This window comes from Vipera berus, assembly GCF_964194415.1.
Source record: "Vipera berus genome assembly, chromosome: W".
In the NCBI taxonomy this organism is placed as follows: Eukaryota; Metazoa; Chordata; class Lepidosauria; order Squamata; family Viperidae; genus Vipera; species Vipera berus.
Window position 1 is genome coordinate 56,484,174 of NC_138210.1, and position 20,396 is coordinate 56,504,569.

Genomic DNA, 20,396 nt, shown 5'->3' on the forward strand with positions numbered 1-20,396 from the left:
AACAGAGTTGGAAGGGACTTTGGAGGTCTTCTAGTCCAACCCCCTGCTCAGGCAGAAAACCCTGTAACGTTTCAGACAAATGGTTGTCCAATCTCTCCTTAAAAATTTCCAGTGTTGGAGTATTTGCAATGTCTGAAGGCAAGTTGTTCCACTGATTAATTTTCTTTTTACTGTCAAGAAATTTCTCCTTAGTTTTAGGTTGCTTCTCTCCTTGATTAGTTTCCATCTGTTGCTTCTTGTCCTGCCTTCAGGTACTTTGGAGAATAGCTTGACTCCCTCTTCTTTGTGGCAGCCCCTGAGATATTGGAACACTGTTATCATGTCCCCCCTCGTCCTTCTCATCATTAAACTAGACATACCCAATGCCAGCAACCGTTCTTTATACGGTTTAGTCTCCAGTCCCCTGATCATCTTTGTTGCTCTTCTCTGCACTCTTTCTAGAGACTCAACATCTTTTTTACATATCTGTCTTTGTCTACCAAAAAGACAAATAAAAAATAATTTGAGGCTTATTTTAGATACACTGGAATACTATGAAATGCATTGAGAAAAACAAATGGCTTTAATTTTCCTAGACACTTAAAAAGCTTTTGATAATGTAAGTTGGCAATTTATGATACAACAATTAAACTGTATGGATTTTGGAGAAAAGTTTATAAAAACTATTAAGACAATATATGATAAACAAACAGCAAAAGTAATTGTCAATGGAGACTATATGGAAAACTTTAATATAAAGAAAGGTACAAGACAAGGATGTCCACTATCCCCACTGTTATTCATACTAATGTTGGAAGTTCTCAATAGGAACATCAAACAAGATTTGGAAATTAAAGGAATGGAAATAAAAGATGAAAGTTATAAACTACAAGCATTTGCAGACAACTTGGTATTTATTCTAGAAGAACCGTTGGATATGATGTCCAAATTATTGAAAAAGATAGAAGAATTTGGAGAAATAGCAGGATTGAAAATAAATAGAGAAAAAACCAAAACTATAGTTAAAAACCTTACAGACAAGCAAAAAACACAACTGTCAAAAACACAACTTATAAATAGTTAAGAAAGTGAAATATTTGGGAATATATTTAAGAGCAAGCTGTGCAACGATAAAAGAAGATAACTACATAAAATTACTAAGTCAAATAAAAATAGACTTGGAAAAATGGAAAAACCTACAATTATCATTACTAGGAAGAATAGCTACTGTGAAAATGAATATTTTACCAAAACGTCTTTTTTTTATTTCCAACAGTACCTGTAAAAATAGGGAAAAAAAGGTTTTTGATGATTTCAATAGATTGATCTTGAAATTTATTTGGTAAGGATGGAAAGCAGGATTAAATTGAAAATGTTACAAGAAACCAAAGAACATGGAAGATTTGGTTTACCAGACTGGGTCCTATACTACCAAGCACGTGCTTTAACATGGCTAAAAGAATGGATAACTCTCAGAAACAAAAGATTGCTATATTTAGAAGGATATGACCTGCAACTTGGATGCCACGCATTTTTATGGTATGAAAAGAATAAAACCCATAGATACTTCCAAAACCATTATATAGGAGATGCATTACTATCTCTATAGGAAAAGATAAAACCTAAAATTTACATGAAAATCCCAGGATGGCTACCAGTGAAGGAAGCTTTTGCTCACCCAAATCTAGTTAAATTTAAAAAAATCTTAGCATATAAGGACATTTTGAATACAGATGGGAAATTAAAATCTAAACAAGAGCTAGAAGACCAGGGCATTGACTTATCATGGTCGCCCCGATTGCAAATGCAATCGAGGTATGACAAAGATGTTAAAACATATGGTTTTTACAAAGATCAGACGATGTTTGATAAGTGTTGATGACTTCTGATGAAAAAATGATTAAAAAATTGTATAACTTTTTAGTGAATTTAAAAATGGAAGATGAACAAATGAAAGAAACAATAATTATATGGGCAAAATTTTGTGGATATAACATAGAATTAGAAAAATGGCAAAATCTTCGGGAAAGAAATTATAAGCTGACAATGGCTACTTCGTACAAAGAAAACTTATATAAAATGTTTTATAGATGGCAGTTTCCACCTGCTGAATTAGCAAAAATGGTTAAAAATATGTCTAATAAATGTTGGAAATGCAATCAAAATCCCGGTACATACTATCACTTATGGTGGACATGTGTTAAAGCAAAAAAGGTTTGGACCAAAATACATACTTGGTTAGAAAAGATGTTAGGGAAACATGTAGATTTTAAACCTGAACTTTTTTTTACTAGGCATAATGCCAGAAAAAATTGATAAACAAAATGTATATTTAACATTACATGTACTAACGGCAGCGAGGATTGCATTTGCGCAGCACTGGAAAAATGAGATAACACCATCGGAGGAAGTGCTAATGAAGAAAATACTGGACTGTGCAGAAATGGACTCACATTGAGAATTAAAAAGAAGATAAAGAATACTTTCAAACATGGAACTTATTTTATCAATGGTTGGAAAAATGAGATAAGAATTTTAAGTAAGAATTTAACTTTTAATGACTAACCAAAAATTAACCCAGACAACACCTTGTTCATTAAGCATAAATGAATTGTAATGACAGAAAATTAATAAAATACTTAAAAAACAACAACCAAATATCTCTTTTACAGAACTGGATGTAGTCTTCCAAGTGTGGCCTTACCAAGCCATTATAATTAAAGCAACTGATAATTAGTCAAGGACTACTTGTACTATACTGGAATCTCAGCTACCTATAAAGTAAATCATCAACCAAATAGGAAGAAACAACCAATAAGACAAAGCAAGCTAGAATTCCCAAATGCACATAATAATATACTAAGACCTTAGAGGCAGTGCTCATTTAATGATTGCCAGTCACTGTATGATGGTAATAAAAAAATAAATTGGGACCAATGCCTGCATTTACAACCTTTGCAGCATCCCTATTATGTGTTTGCCATTACAGTGAGTTAGTATACATTGTTCTGGGTGTCATCTTTTTTCCCCTTTCCCCCTGCAGATTGCCTAAAGCAGGGGTAGGCAACCTTGGCTCTTTTATGACTCGTGGACTTCAACTCCCAGAATTCCACAGCTGGCTGTGGAATTCTGGGAGTTGAAGTCCACGAGTCATAAAAGAGCCAAGGTTGCCTACTCCTGGCCTAAAGTTAAACTATCTCTTCCTAAGCTGATTTTCTCTGCAGTGCAACACCACCCAAAGTGCTAAGGGCAAGTTAAACTCAGCTCCATGACTTTAATTACTACAGTTCAGTGATTCTTGGAACCAGCATGCTGGCTGTGGAATTCTGGGAGTTGAAGTCCACACATCTTAAAAGCTTCCAAGGTGAAGAAATACTATTATAGTTGATTATTATAGAACCCTCCAGGTTCAGCTGCTGCCTGAAATTGACCCTAATCAGTTTCACTCTTCTGTTTGCCTCCCAAACTGCTTGCTCCATTGGGTGTGTATTCCCTATTACAGGGCTTTTCAACCTTTTCACCCATTGTACCACTTTTAGGATATGGCAACATCCGAGGACCACCAGTCGCCTAGCAAGGGGTCAAAAACTTGATGACCAAAAAAGGAAAAAAGTGATGAAGTACAGGTAGTCCTTGACTTACAACAGTTTGCTTAGTGACTGTTCGAAGTTACAATGGCACTGAAAAATGTGCCCCCCTCAAGCCACAGCCAAGCAAGACACCTGACTGCCCGCCCGGCCGCGCTCTTCCTCCTGTCCGAGGTTTTCAATGTTGTGAGCATTTCTGTTGAGGATTGGCAGCAGGGGTGGGGTTGGGGAGTTGTTTGGTTTTTATTCCCCCCCCCCCCGCTGGGTGGTTGCAGCAGGTTTTGGTCACTTCACATGACCCCGGGACACTGTGACGGTCATAAATATGAATCAGTTGCCAAGCATCTGAATGTAAATCACAAGACCCTGGAGATGCTGCCACATTCCAGCTGATCGACGCTTCTTCTGGGCTCAGCAGAAGCGCCAGGATCAGCGCCGAGCTCCAGCTGGAGCCTGGCGCTGATCCTGGCGCTTCCGCTGAGCCCCTATAGCCCCAAAGAAGTGCTGATCCTGGCGCTTCCACTGAGCCCTGACAGCCCTGCCGCTCCAGCCATCTCTCACTCAGGCGTGTGCGGTGCTGCCACCAGTTCAGCTCATTCCCCTCCCCCGCTACCACTTTTCTAGGATGGCCAGGTGCCAATGTACCATAGGTGGTACCTGTACCACTGGTTGAAAAGCCCTGCCCTATTATGTGTCTGCTTACACTCTTGTAATCCTTTCCAATGAATGTACGTGCCAACATCAATCCTTTTCTTGCTAACTATCCCTACACCAGGGTGAGCATTCCAAAACATAGGGGAATGGGAGAAAGGGGCTATGCTTTGCCCTTTTATCCAGCTTCTTCATGAGTTCTGCTCCAGAAACCTTCCTCTCCATTTGGTATTAGCTGGCCATTTGGGGCAGGATCTCTTTGATGCTGTTCAGCAAAGGAAAGTTGTAGGCACAGTCATGTGATTTTTCACTTAGCGACCACTTCACTTAATAATCAGATTGCCAGAACTAATTACCATCACTAAAACATTTAAAAATAAACAGGCCATCCCGTGTTGCCCCAGGTAGGCCCTATTTGCATGTTCCATGATCCTTCCTAAGTAGAAATCTTTTCCACGCAGCCTGTGTAGATTCTACTGACTTCCTGGAATGTTTTGTACCATAAAACACTGTGCTACCACACGCAATGAGCACGCTGCTTGGAACACTGAGAATCCTAGGTCTGGTACATACTGTGTTGGAGGTACTGTGTAGAAGAAATTGTTCTGAGCTTTGATTTCTTCTCAGACTGCTTTTCACAGCGTTTTGTTACATCTCTTCAGTTGTTGGCTTTAGCAGAAAGACTTGTTTTGAAGCCCAAGTGGGTCCTCTTTTGTAATAGCTCAATTAGAGCTCCTACGCCACCAATCACAGAACTATCTTTTCCTCCCCTCCATGTTTTTCAGCCTTGGTGAAGAGCTTTCGGGAAAGAGTCAAGTTCAAGTTAAGAATTCAGGATGCTATGGGAAGGGTACCAAATAAGTCAGAGCTGCTTTGTTGGATATTAATAAGCTCTCAAAGGTTGAAAGAGGCCCTCAAAGGCCTCTTGTAAGGTGCAAAAAGCATATTTGCACATCCACTGTTCATTACGTATTGTAACGTTCCATGATTTTCAGAGACTGCAAACCAAAAATCTTTGAGCTACAGTACGTAGCTATATCCATGAGCTCAAAAAGGAGTGCCCTCTCTGCAGAGTTATAGTTTTGTCGAGAATAAGGAAGATGACCCCGATGGAAATATGTAGGAACCATTACATAGGCAAAAGAGGCTGAAGCGTCGTTTGTTTTTTTAAGTCCAGAACTACAAGGAAACATTCAGAAGTGGTTCAGGCAGACACTTTCCCAATTCATTGAGAATAAGGAGGCACAATGACAATGAAACTTGTAAGACTGAGGTCAGTCCCACCAGGTAGGCTTTTCAACCTTTTCACCGATTGTACCACTTTTAGAACAAGGCAATATTAAAGTACCACCAGTTGCCTAGCAAGGTGTCAAAAACTTGATGACCCCCCCACCAAAAAAACCACAGAAAAGTGATAAAAGTGCAGGTAGTCCTCACTCCCCTTTAATATCCTCTCCTCTCACCCCTTTATATCTCTCTTCTCTCACCCCTTTATATCTTCTTACCCCTTTATATCCTCTCACCCCCTTTAATATCATCTCTTCCCTCACCCCCTTTAATATCTATTTCCTCACCCCCAATCTTTTCCCTCACCCCCTTTAATATCCTCTCCCCTCACCCTCTTTAATATCCTTCTCTCACCCCTTTATATCCTCTCACCCCCTTTAATGTCCTCTCTCCCCTCACCCCCTTTAATATCCTCTCTTCTCTCACCCCTTTATATCTTCTTACCCCTTTATATCCTCTCACCCTTTAATATCATCTCTTCCCTCACCCCCTTTAATATCCTCTCCTCACCCCTTTATATCTTCTTACCCCTTTATATCCTCACCCCCTTTAATATCATCTCTTCCCTCACCCCCTTTAATCTCTTCCCTCACCCCCTTTAATATCCTCTCTTCCCTCACCCCCTTTAATATCCTCTCTTCTCTCCCTTCTAGCAGGACCCAGGCAATGCCTCACACAGCTCCAGCTGACTCTGCCTGAAGACTGGGTGAGGCTGCTTGCCACTCCCAATCAGCTGGAGCTGCACGGGCTGATCCTGGGCTCTCCGCAGAACCCAGGCAAGCAATGCCTCACGCAGCTCCAGCTGAATCTCCACCCGAAGACTGCGTGAGGCTGCCTGCCACCCCCAAGGCCTCCCCCAATCAGCTGGACCTGCGCGCTTCGATCCTGAGCTCTCAGTAGGACCCAGGCAACGGGCAGTTCCAGCTGACTTTCCCACAAGCCTGTGCGGCGCTGCTGCCGCTTCACCTCATCCACTTTTACACCTTTTTTACAACGCTGTTCAACCCGTCGTACGTGTACCACCTGCCAGGTGCCAACGTACCACTAGGGATACGGGTACCACTGGTTGAAGAACCCTGAAACCAACTCAACAGGAAGGCCAAAATACTTTTGAGATTGGGTGTAATAACAACTGTAAGTGCTCAGTGCAAACCTATTTTGTATAAGGTGGCAGATAACATTTTGCTGGGCATACTAAGTGTCTAGGTTTGGATCCTAGTTGCCTGCAGATAAGGAGTATGTAGCCCAAAGCTCCTATCCCTCAGTTTACCCTTTAGGATAACTTTCTTCAATTTGATAATTTCCAGATACCAGTGATGACTAAGGAATGATGGAACTATTGCCTAAAAACATCCATACCCAAAGCCTGTTCTGAGATAGAATTTTTATTATTAAATGTCCATCCCACCGAATCCTTCCAGCTTCAGAGCAGCTTAAAAAAATAAAAAAATCCAAGAAAACCCATCACCTCCCCCCCACCCCGAACACAATACACAATATATAACACAGCTTCCACCGTTATAGGGACACGGTGGCTCAGTGGGTTAGGACACTGAGCTTGTCGATCAGAAGGTTGGCAGTTTGGCGGGTTGAATCCCAAGTGCCGCGTAGCAGAGTGAGCGCCTGTTACTCATCCCAGCTTCTGCCAACCTAGCAGTTCGAAAGCACGTAAAAATGCAAGTAGAAAAATAAGGACCACTACGGTGGGAAGGTAACAGCGTTCCGTGCGCCTTTGGCGTCTAGTCATGCCGGCCACATGACCACGGAGACGTCCTCGGACAAGCGCTGGCTCTTCGGCTTTGAAACGGAGATGAGCACCAGCCCCTAGAGTCAGAAACGAGGGGAATCTTTACCTTTACTGCCATTACGGATGGGGAAGCAGTGTCTTCTCAAAGGAGTTGGGCAAAAGGCTCCTTAGAATAGATGAACCAAACAATGGAATACCCTCCCATGAAATAAATTCCGTAGCTGATCTCTCTCTCTCTCTCTCTCTCTCTCACACACACACACACACACACACACACACCCCACACACCCTAAGGACAAACAATAGAACTGGTCTCCCAAAGGTGCTTTTTTCAAGAGGAAACTGGACTTTGTTGGTTTTCTTTGAGCTTGTTTTTCTTTGAACAGAACTGCTGCTTTATGGGGCCACGTAAACCCGATCCCGCCCAGGCTTTTCGAAGATGCAAAAATTGGGAGTGACCCTAATTTTCCTAATGGCAGAAAGTGAAGAGGAACTAAAGAGCCTCTTGTTGCGAGTGAAGAAGGAGAGTGCAAAAGTTGGGTTGAAACTAAACATTAAGAAAACCAAGATCATGGCATCTGGCCCTCTCAATTCCTGGCAAATAGATGGGGAAGAAATGGAGGTAGTGACAGATTTTATTTTCCTGGGCTCCAAGATCACTGCAGATGGGGACTGTAGCCAAGAAATTAAAAGATGCTTGCTCCTGGGGAGGAAAGCCATGGCAAATCTAGACAGCACACTAAAAAGCAGAGACATCACCCTGTCAACAAAAGTGCGTATAGTCAAGGCTATGGTCTTCCCAGTTGCAATGTATGGCAGTGAAAGCTGGACCATAAGAAAGGCTGAGCGCCAAAGAATTGAAGCCTTTGAACTATGGTGCTGGAGAAGACTCCTGCAAGTCCCTTGGACTGCAAGGCGATCAAACCGGTCAGTCCTAGAGGAGATCAACCCTGACTGCTCTTTAGAAGGCCAGATCCTGAAGTTGAAACTCAAATACTTTGACCACCTAATGAGAAGGAAGGACTCACTGGAGAAGAGCCTGATGCTGGGAAAGGTTGAGGGCAAGAGAAGAAGGGGACGACAGAGAATGAGGTGGCTGGATGGAGTCACTGAAGCAGTAGGCGTGAGCTTAAAGAGACTCCAGAAGATGGTAGAGGACAGGAAGGCCTGGAGGAACATTGTCCATAGGGTCGCGATGGGTCGGACACGACTTTGCAACTAACAACAACAACAACTAATTTTCCCGGTTGGTGCAGGTAGACTACTCTTCACGCAGAAGCTCCATTCAGTTACCGCTATCTCATTCGCCGCTTTTTGACTTCCACCGCTGGCTCATCTGCTAGTACCGTAGGAGGAGCGGCGGCGGGCGGGCGGCGGCGGCGGCGGCGGCGGCGGGAAACCCACTGGAAAAGAGGCTCTTCTTTTTTGAAGACTCTTCCCCCTTCGCCGCGTTCGCACCGCTTCCTGCCGACGCTCTGGCTTTCTCTCTTCTCAGCTCCCCGCCCTCGCCATTTCAGCGGCTCCTCTAGCTCTTCCCGCCCCCCCCTTGCTTTATCTCGTCTCTATGGTATCGTCGTCTCCGATTGGTCGTTCCGGGGCGGTTACCTCCAGCCTATTGGTTGGGCGGCCCTGCGTGGCGGGGCGCGGAAGGGAGCTGTCAGGCTAGAGAGGGGAGGGGTCTTGCGTTGCCGGCCCTAGGCCCTGGCCTTGGAGAAGGAGGCCGCCCGACACCGCTAGCCCCTCTGTCCCCATGGGGGGTGCCTGAGCGCGGCTTTCCTTCCCCTTTCGACGGGTTGGGTGAGTGCGTACGGCCGGGGTTCGGGCGGGGCGGCGGCTGGGGCGGGGTGGGGGGAAAAGCACTGATTTAATTGCGCGAAGAGTTGCGCTAAGGAACGGAGCGCTGGGATGGCGGGGGACGAAAGCGGGGGGGGGGGAAAGAGGAGGCTGCAGGTTCGTTCTGGAGGTGCCGGTGGGGGGAGTTTGCCCAAGTCCTTAAAAGAGGGCAGCCATTGTAGGGCTTGCACCAGGGTGGGGCCCTCGTTTGGGAATCCTGGCCATTGAGATAGACTGGGTTGCTGGGCGGGCGGGTGGCGGAGGGGAGGCTCGCTTTGGCTTGGCGGTGCTGGCTTTTGCCCCCCCCCCCGTAAAGGGGAAGAAGCCTGCGATTGGGAATGCTGCTGCTAAAGCCGACTTTCGGTGGCGGCCCCCCTCTCCCTCGCCTTCCTGGTGGGAAGTGGCGACTGCCCTGCCTTCGCGTTTTGCAGGTGCGCTGATTCGGCAGGTCTAGACCTGTTAACTTGTCCGCGAAGCTACTTTCTGCGCGGGGGTGGGGTGGGTGGGTGGGGAGAGAGACATCTGAAAAAATCAGCAGCTAATGGATGCCCTTCGTCTTTTGTCTATCTCTTTATTTGTCTACATTTAGGCAGGAAAAATCAAATGCACAGGTATAAGTATAGGTCAGGGGTAGGCAACCTCAGCTCTTTTAGGACTCCTGGACTTCAACTCCCAGAATTCCTGAGCCAGCTGTGCTAGCTCAGGAATTCTGGGAGTTGGGAGTCCATGAGTCATAAAAGAGCCGAGGTTGCCTACCCCTGGTATAGGTGGTACCTTGCGCGATAGTAGTAACTGTGAGAGAAATCTCAGAGTCCTAGTGGACAATCGCTTCAATGTGAGCCAGCAGTGTGCTGCACCTGCCAAAAAAGCCAACACAGTGCTAGGCTGCATTAACAAGAGGGATAGAATCAAGATCGCGTGAAGTACTAATACTACTTTACAATGCTTTGGTAAGGCCACACCTGGAATACTGCATCCAGTTTTGGTCACCACGATGTAAAAGATGTTGAGACTCTAGAAAGAGTACAGAGAAGAGCCACAAAGATGATTGGGGGACTGGAGGCTAAAACATATAGGGAACGGTTGCTGGAATTGGGTATGTGTAGTTTAATGAAGAGAAGGGTGAGGGGTGACATGATAGCAGTGTTCCATTTGTCTGAAATGGTAGCCATTTGTCTGAAATGGTATAGGGTTTCCTGCCTTAGCAGGGGGTTGGACTAGATGACCTCCAAGGTCCCTTCCAACTTATTATTGTTGTTGTTGTTGTTGTTATTATTATTATTATTATTATTATTATTATTATTATTATTATTATTATTATTATTTTCCATGAAGTGCAAACCTTTAGCAGCCTTTGGTAACTCCTTTAGTTTCTCTGCCCTACCCGAACATAAAAAAAACCATGGAAATGGGCTGGTCGCATAGCATGCTCTCTACGTGGGGCTGCCCTTGAAGACCACCCAGAGGCTTCAGCTGGTGCAGAATGCGGCCGCGCGGGTTGTGATGGGAGCATCCCGATACTCCCATATTACACCCCTCCTGCGCGAGCTGCATTGGTTACCGGTTGCCCTCCGGGTGAGATTCAAGGTGCTGGTCCTCCTTACCTATAAAGCCCTACATGGCTTAGGCCCAGGATATTTGCAGGACCATCTGCTGCCAGGAACGATTTCCCATCGCCCTGTGCGCTCGCACAAAGAGGGCCTCCTCAGGGTGCCCTCGGCCAGACAATGTCGGCTGGCGACCCCCAGGGGGAGGGCCTTCTCTGTTGGGGCACCTACTTTGTGGAATCAGCTCCCCCGGGAGTCCGGATGGCCCCAGAACTTCGGTCCTTTCGTCGTGACCTTAAGACATATCTTTTCCAACAGGCCGACCTGGACTGATGATAATGGGGTTTTAATTATGGTTTTTATTGGTTTTAGTGGGACTTTGACATAATTTAATTCTTTTTTAATATTTGTATTTATTGTATTTTATTGTTGTTAGCCGCCTTGAGTCCTTCGGGGTATAGGGCGGCATACAAGTCTCATTAAATAAATAAATAAGAGGAATTGTTGGCAGGTGGACCAAGGCAGTGATAGAATGGATCCCACTCGGTAAAAAGCATCCGTGAAAGAGACCTAAAACAAGATGGATTGATGACATCAGCAAGTATTGTGGGTCCAAGCGCAAAAGAAAGCTCAGGACCATATTGGTTGAAAACGTGGAAGAGATCTTGATCCTGCAGTGGATAGACAATGGCGAAAAGGATGATGAGGACCCAAACTTAACTGTCTCCCACTATTTTATTTCCCTTCTCTCTCTTAACCCTTGAAAGGGACTTCCATGCTAATCAATCTATTAAACATACTGTAAACATACCCTTAAAGGTACTGTGTAAAGAAATAGTAAGAACCCATGGAGCTATACCATCTCATTTTGCTTTTTACTACCTGTGGGCAAATGTATGTATGGTTCATCTATTTTGCAGGGAGATGCACACAGGCTGCCATGTGATGCATCCATTCCAAAATTGTTGGAAGTGTTTCTCTTTAACACAGACACAAACAGGAAAGTGAGCATGTGTCAAAAATATACATACTATTTGTCAGCAAGATACAGATGGATAAGCGTACAGGACCAGTCAGTAGCAGGCACAGACAAAATTATAGTGGGCACAGATAAAGGAATAGAGACAGAAGAGATAGAAATTACAGAAATTGTGTTGAAAAAGGGGCACCAAAGAAATGGCCACACCCTCACAGGAAAAACCAAGAAACAAAGGGAATGGGACGGGTAATTATACCAGCCAGAAAGTGAAAGAAATCCTCCCAGAATAAGAATTTTGGAGATAATAGAATTGTTAGTGGAAGGTTAGGTTTCCCTCTTTCCAATCAGTTTTGGAAGAGATTCCTGTTTCCGTAAGAGATTGGTAGAAATCCTGGCGTCTGGAGCTTTTCTAAGTTAAATGATGAGAAACCTCTTTATGATGGTGATGATGTTATCCATTCAGTCATGTCCGTCTCTTGGCAAATCTATAGACCAGGTCTCTTCACATCTTCTGATCTTGTACTGCTATTGTCTGATTCAAACAACACCAAACTCTTATCTGCTTACCCTAGACTAGTGCAAGCCATTGATTCTCAGAAAGAAATAGCAGCAAATATTCAGAAATTGTTGCCCAAATGTGACTTTTAAGATCACATGAATACTGAGAAGAAAAAAATGAATTTACTGTAGTGTCTTCTGTTTGTTTTTGGTTTTTTTTTTCTTTAGTTTGTTCTGGAGCCCAGCAGAAATGACGGAATATAAGCTGGTAGTTGTGGGTGCTGGTGGCGTTGGAAAGAGTGCATTAACCATACAGTTAATCCAGAATCATTTCGTGGATGAATATGATCCCACTATAGAGGTATATAATCACTGCAGCACCGGCACTGACCTTTGAATTGCCCAGTGTCTGCATTCTCTTATTTTGTCTTGTTCAAAGAGTTCACTGCTCTTTGATTCTCCCATCTGTTCCATTGTCCTTCCTAGGTTTCTTAAAACACAAAATACACATTTACTGATTGTGAATGTCTGACTCCTGATGCATCCTTTTTTAATGAGCTACATATATACTGCTCAAAAAAATAAAGGGAATAACACCCAGGGGGAGGGCCTTCTCAGTGGGTGCGCCTGCCCTTTGGAACCAGCTGCCTGTGGAGCTTAGGACTGCCCCCGACCTTCAGTCATTCCGCCGGGACCTGAAGACCTGGCTCTTTGAGCTTTCCGGCCCAGGCTGAGAGTTTTTAATTGGGGTTTTATATTTTTCAGGGATCAAATTTAATTATTTTTAACTGTTTTTAACTTTTGTATTGTATTGACATTTTTAAATAACTTTGTAAACCGCCCTGAGTCCTACAGGAAAAGGGCGGTATATAAATTCAATAAACTTAAACATAAACTTAAAATAAGACATCCTACTATTAAATACAGTACATTGTGTTGTTTAAGTGTTCCCTTTATTTTTTTGAGCAGTATATTTTAATACAAGATAGCACAGTTCAAAGTTGCTCGGCTTTATCTGGCTACTTTTATTGATATATATATTGGTATATCTATCACACACACACACAAACGTGTGTGTGTGTGTGTGTGTGTTGGGTGAAGCACCCGGTCTACCAAATATAACATAAAGCAATCTGTTCTGCGTTTCACTCCAGTCTAGGAGCATATATTTGGTAGTCCGGGAGCTTCACCCAACATATAGGTATGCATCGTCCCTGGTTTTTGCTGACAGGAGTGAGGGGAACCTGTGGTTTAGAAGTTAACACAGCTGCCTAACATGCAAGCTGCCCAGGTTCGAATCCCATAGGGGTATGACTAGCTGATGAGAGCCAAAGAGCTTGAAACAGCTATACTAGTCTCCCTTTAACTCTTTGTCAGCCCCCAAATTTTGAATTTACAGTTATCACAGTAGTGACATCTGCCTGCAAAAATGCTCCTAGACTGGAGCAAAACGCAGAACAGATTGCTTTATCCTATATTTGGTAGACCGGGTGCTACCCCCAACATATAGATAGATATACATCCTCCCTGGTTTCTGCTGACAGGAGTGAGGGGAACCTGTAATCAGGACACGGGCGGTCTTGTCGATATCACCTGGGAGGAGTTTGATTCTGTGACTCCGGAGGAAGTGGACAGGATCATGGGGAGGCTGAGCACCACCACATGTTTATTGGACCCGTGCCCTTCCTGGCTGGTCTATGCAGCCCGGGAGAGGACACGCAGCTGGTTCCAGGCAGTTATATCGGCTTCTCTGAGTGAGGGTAGCTTCCCCGCCGTCTTGAAGGAGGCGGTGGTGAGGCCTCTCCTCAAGAAGCCTGCCTTGGACCCAGCTGTATTGAACAACTTTCGTCCTGTCTCCAACCTTCGCTTTCTTGCGAAGGTTGTTGAGAGTGTGGTGGCGCATCAGCTCCCTCTGGTCCTGGATGAAGCGGATTATCTAGACCTGTACCAATCGGGTTTCAGGCCCGGGCACAGCACGGAGACGGCATTGGTCGCGCTGGTGAATGATCTCTGGAGGGCTCGGGACAGGGGATATTCCTCTGTTCTAGTCCTATTAGACCTCTCGGTGGCTTTCGATACCATCGACCATGGTATCTTGCTGCGGCGTCTCAGGGGACTGGGAGTGGGAGGCACAGTCTTACAGTGGTTCTCCTCCTATCTCCAGGGACGTTCGCAGTCGGTGTTGGCAGGAGGGCAGAGGTCGACCGCGAGGTCTCTCATTTGTGGAGTTCCTCAGGGGTCGGTCCTCTCGCCTCTCCTGTTCAACATCTACATGAAACCGCTGGGTGAGATCATTCGTGGCTTTGGAGTTGGGTATCATCAGTACGCTGATGATACCCAACTTTTCCTTTCGACCCCAAACCACCCCAGTGATGCCCTCAACGTGATGTCCCGTTGCCTGGAGGCGGTTCGGGTCTGGATGGGGAGGAACAGACTTCAACTCAACCCCGACAAGACTGAGTGGCTTTGCATACCTTCATCCCGGGTTTATTCGGACATTCCACCTCTGGCTATGGGGGGTGAACTATTACCCCCCGTAGATAGGGCTCGCAACTTGGGAGTCCTCCTAGATTCACGGCTCACCTTGGAAGACCATATAGGAGCTGTGACTAGGGGGGCCTTCGCCCAGGTTCGCCTGGTGCGCCAGTTGCGGCCCTATCTTAGCCGGGATGATTTGTGCACGGTCACTCATGCGCTCGTGTCCTCTCGTCTGGACTACTGCAACGCTCTCTACATGGGGCTGCCCTTGAGGACCACCCGGAAGCTCCAACTGGTACAGAATGCAGCCGCGAGAGTTGTGTTGGGAGTCTCCCGATACTCCCACGTTACACCTCTGCTCCGTGAGCTGCATTGGTTGCCAGTTGTCTTCCGGGTGAGATTCAGGGTACTGGTAACGGTGTTCAAAGCCCTCCATGGCATGGGGCCGGAGTACCTTAGGGAACATCTGCTGCCGGCATCAAGCTCCCTGCGCCCTGTGCGTTCCCACAGAGAGGGCCTCCTCAGGGTGCCACCGATCAGAGAATGTCGATTGGTGGCCCCCAGGGGGAGATCCTTCTCTGTGGGCGCTCCGGAGCTGTGGAATCAGCTACCGGTAGAGCTCCGGATGGCGCCCGATCTTCGCTCCTTTCGTCGCGATCTCAAGACGTTTTTGTTTGTACAAGCCGGCCTAGCCTGATGGGGATCGGTGGGGTTGTTTTATTTTTGGTGTCTTAATTTTATCTTGGGGTTTTTAGAATTGTATTCCTATTGTTTTAACTTGGGCAATCATTTAATCTCTTTTTAATGTTTGTATTTGGTATTTTATTCTGCCCTGTGAACCGCCCTGAGTCCTCAGGGAGAAGGGCGGTATATAAATGTTATTAAATTAAATTAAATTAAAATTAAATTACAGGTTAACACAGCTGCCTAACATGCAAGCTGCCCAGGTTCGCATCCCATAGGGGTATGACTAGCTGATGAGAGCTAAAGGGCTTGAAATAGCTATACTAGTTTCCCTTTAACTTTTTGTCAGCCACAAAATTTTGAATGTGTGTGTATGTGTATATATATATATACATGTATACACACACACATTAACTACACCATCTAGCTCACTCTGAGAATGATATGGATGATATCTAAATTTGACCTATAAAGCTTCTTTCCCTCTTTTTTTTTGGGGGGGGGGAAGAACTATTGCCCTCCTCCCCTACAATTGCTCATTTCCTTAGCCCTTTTGGGAAAGACATATATGAAGTTAGGATTAACATGCTCAATAGGGCTTAACAGTTTAACCCCCTCCCCCCAAAAAAACTAAAAGCTCAGAGATAAAGTAATAGGATAAAGCAATCTTGGTTAGGGTTAGGTATAAATTCCGACTAGCTAAAGGATGCTCATCACTTCATCAAACTGCTACAATCTTTTTCGCTTCTTCAGGACTGACTCCTTTTTTTATCCTGGTAACTGGAGATCTTTATGCACAGTAACGTCGTGACAAAGTATTACCTTTTTTTCTGCCTTTTTGTTTTTTCCCTTCTCCCGTGTTACATTTCTCTCTCTCTCTCTCTGTGTGTGTGTGTGTGTGTGTGTTCTTCTGAATTCAGGATTCCTACCGGAAGCAGGTGGTTATCGATGGAGAGACATGCCTTTTAGATATCCTGGACACAGCTGGGCAAGAAGAATACAGTGCCATGCGTGATCAGTACATGAGGACAGGAGAAGGCTTCCTGTGTGTCTTTGCTATCAACAATACAAAGTCTTTTGAAGATGTTCACCACTATAGGTAAGAGGACAAGTAAAGTTCTGCGGTCCACCAGTCAGCATCTGTTCTTTTTTTTCTTAGCTTCTCTCCGGTAGCAATGATGACAAGGGTACCCAAAACCTCTCTGATACTGAAAATATGATGGAACTTACAGATTATTATTATTTTTTTTACTAAGAATGGGGGAAAAATTAATTGGTAATATTGCTGATTAAAAAAGAATGACTGAGGGAAGAATTGTATTATGGTATAACTTTAAAGAGGGCAGTTACATTTGTAAATGCCAAAAAGATTAGAAATGGCTGTTCTATGTAGCTTTTTTCCCCCCATCTGTACTATTCCCATTTTTTTCTTAATCTTACTTTATATCATTTCATGTTTGTTCATTTCTATGAAAACCTTTAATAAAAATCATACGAAAATATGAAACTTCATTTTGTGTGCCATGCAAACATCCATTTAAAGTGTCTCTTCCAAAACAAAACAAAAACAGGATTTCTCCAGAAAACTAAATGAGCAGCAAGCTAAATGAGCAGCAAGCAAATTCAAGTGGGGGAGGGGGAGGGAGGGGGAGAGAGAGAGAGAGAGAGAGAGAATGAATGCAAGTAGAATAGAAAAGACTAAAATAGAATAGTTCATTGCCCAAGTATTTTTATATAAGGGAAATACCGTTACTTCATATTTTTTATTTCAGTTTTGAAAGTCTCAGCCTTTTCTTTAAGGGCAGACGTGCACTTATCATTGCATATATAAACACCCAGGGCTTTTTTTCTCATAGAACGCTCAGAACGGAGTTCCGGCACCTTTTTTGGATGGAACCTTGTAGGGTAGGCAAGGCGGGTTGTATGACATCTGTGAGTTCCGGCACCTTTTTCTTTTACAAAAAAAGCACTGTAAACACCTTATTGATAAGAACTGTTCTGTGATCTGACAAAGATATTTTTTTGCTCCAAATAACTTAGTTGGTTTTTTGTTTCTTTGGTGGGAGGCAATTTAAAGCAGCAAAGGGTTTAAAAGAGAAAGTATACAGGACCTGCCACCCCATGCTAGCATTCCTCCATTCAGACTCATGGTTTTGATTACTAAAGCACCAAAAACTGAGGGAAAGGGAATTGTATTTCTAATGTATATTGCATGTAATCTGGATTTCAGTCCATCTATTTTAAATATAAGGGAACACACAGGGCAAAGTGAAGTACTGGAATATATTTCATTCAAATCTAGGAAACTCAGGATTGAATTTAGGAACTGTTGATTTATTCAGAAGCACCTTGTTCACATTTTCCTCTTATGTAACTCCAGGGAACAGATCAATCGTGTGAAGGATTCTGATGATGTTCCCATGGTCCTTGTTGGCAATAAGTGTGACCTGCCTTCTCGAACAGTGGATACGAAACAAGCTCAGGAGCTTGCAAGAAGCTACGGAATCCCCTTTGTAGAGACTTCAGCCAAAACCAGACAGGTGTGGTATTGTGCAAGTAGGATAAACTGCTATATTTCAGCCTGATTTCACAGCCTCATTATTTATATGTGAATCACCAATCGCCAAATGTCAATTGCTTTGCTTTACAGTAGCTATGCTAATACTGAAGCAGCGGGATTGACACTATAAGCCAGTATCCTGTGGTTATACCTAAGAGGGTAGAAATAAAATTTATCTAAAATTACCCTTGTAATGGTTTATGTCAGTCTTCTCATTTCATGTACATCATATTGAGAGATGTTTTATCAACATATTGTTCTGCTACTACACATTCCCTGTTTGAGAAAGGTTTCTGAATATAGATAATAAATTGTATCTTAGGTTAAGGTAAAGGTAAAGGTTCCCCCGCACATGCGTGCTAGTCGTTTCCAACTCTAGGGGCCGGTGCTCATCTCCGTTTCAAAGCCGAAGAGCCAGCGCTTGTCCGAGGACGTCTCCGTGGTCATGTGGCCGGCATGACTGGACGCCAAAGGCGCACGGAACACTGTTACCTTCCCACCGTAGTGGTCCCTATTTTCCTACTTGCATTTTACGTGCTTTCGAACTGCTAGGTTGGCAGAAGCTGGGACGAGTATCAGGCGCTCACTCTGTTACGCGGCACTCGGGATTCGACCTGCCAAACTGCCGACCTTCTGATCGACAAGCTCAGCATCCTAACCCACTGAGCCACCGGGTCCCTTGTATCTTAGGTTATTCACTACTAAATAAATTAGTGGGGAGAATAAACAAGGCTACAGTACATAAAAATAATGATTTTTTCCCCATCCAAATAATTTTACCTATAGGTAACAGCCTAAGAAAAGTTAGCTAGAACCCAGGTATTTCTTACTTTGGGATCTTTGTATTGATCATTTTTGTTGCCTAAATGTGGGTTTGAAATCCCACTTCATAAAAATTAATGCACCTGAAATAGCTAATACAATTTTAAAAGTACTAATAAAGCCTTTTCTTACATCTTTCTCCACTTTTTGTATTTTTATTCATCCAAAGGGAGTGGAAGATGCCTTCTATACCCTGGTGCGGGAAATTCGAAAGCACAAAGAAAAGATCAGCAATGGACGCAAGAAGAAATCTTCTAAAAGGAAGTGTATTATCCTCTAAAAGAGAGACATTGTTGCACTGCTGGAAGTGTGGGGGGAAAAAACCTTTGAGTTTGGGTATTTTCCCAGCCTGCAAGATAAATTCTGATGGCCTTGTCCCCTCATCCTTTTCAGTTGGAAGGCAAAGGTGGTGGTGTTCTTAAAATGTCTTTTTTTGCTACTTTTAAAATTTGGACCTCACAACCAATATTAATAACCACATTTGATAGTCTTGTTGCTTCTCTGCAGATTCAAAAAAAAATCCTTAGGATAATAAGGATTACTCCATAAAATCATCTGGTGTAACCTGATCCCAGAAACTAAATTGAAGGAACAGGAAGGCAGTGTTTCATCAGAGTATTACCTAGTGGTCTTTCTCATTGTAGCATTTTTTTTTTACTTTGGTTCTTTGCAAGATTGAAGAAAAAGTCAAATAGATGTGATGTCACCTTTTTTTGCTACCTGGAGAACAAATAAGACTGTTTGAAGGTGGCAAGAAATACCAACTGCAAGAATGTGGAACGTGAAACCCTGACTTGTTTCAGCCCTCCGTTGTTAAAATAGATGGTGCTCAGCTTTTCTGGATGGTTTAAGTTCAATATTTAATTTTTTGTCTCTTCCTAATTTTCATTGGACTTCTTTTGTGTAATTTCTGGGCAAAATTTCCTGTGCTCTCTAAACTGAACCAGAAACGATGATACATCAACAGTGTGAAAGAGAAGTAGGACTATTTGGGTAATGTAAGAAACTTTCTTTCCAAATGTAGTGAAATATGATTGTTGTTTGAAAATTAACTCTGAAGATGATTGAATGCTGGCACTGTGAAACATCCTAACTATAATCTTACCACTCTTGTTCCCTTCACTTAATAGGTATTCATGTTTGGGGGAATATGGTAATGTTTACACATCTTAGAAAACAGAAAAGAAGAATGTGATCCGAAAATCTCTTTATCACTTTGTCCCTTTTAATCATCTGAATATTTTGTCTAATCCCTGGGAGTAGGAAGTGTAGGTACTTAAAGATTGGCAGTGAGAAAACAGAAGAAATTTGAATTATCGTTCTGTTAGTATTTTAAAATATCAGTTATTGTCCTTTTGTATATTTAACTTTTTGTTCTTCCTCCCCTAATTCAAAATCCTTTGTTACCTATGTTCCTAAGGAACTGTACAATAAATACATGCCACCACTTGGAATAAACCTGTGAATAAGCTACCTGATATGAAATTCAATATTTTTTTCTTAAGAGAATATCAAATTCAGAAGAGTATAATCCTTCTTGAGTTTGCTGTTGCTAGTTTTCTTGGTTATAGTATTTCCTAGAACAATATTTTTGGGGGGTGGAGGGTGGAGGTGGGATAGTTGTGAAACCTGGAGGCTTTTAATGAACTGATTGTCGATTGTCAGTTCAAAAAGGACCTTGATACATACTACTATTTAATCTGGAGAATCTTACATCAAATTTCACTTTATTTTGAATTTTCAG

General features: G+C 43.4%; 1 protein-coding gene across 1 annotated transcript; it reads left to right on the plus strand.

The window, feature by feature from the left end:
- Positions 1–8,875: 8,875 nt before the first annotated feature.
- Positions 8,876–20,124, plus strand: LOC308676106 (GTPase KRas-like). The gene is made up of 5 exons (XM_081341834.1): positions 8,876–9,048; positions 12,337–12,469; positions 16,191–16,369; positions 17,651–17,810; positions 18,822–20,124. The coding sequence occupies exons 2-5, from the start codon at positions 12,359–12,361 to the stop codon at positions 18,930–18,932; spliced, it is 561 nt and encodes a 186-aa protein (XP_081197960.1). The 5' UTR covers positions 8,876–9,048; positions 12,337–12,358; the 3' UTR covers positions 18,933–20,124.
- Positions 20,125–20,396: the final 272 nt, after the last annotated feature.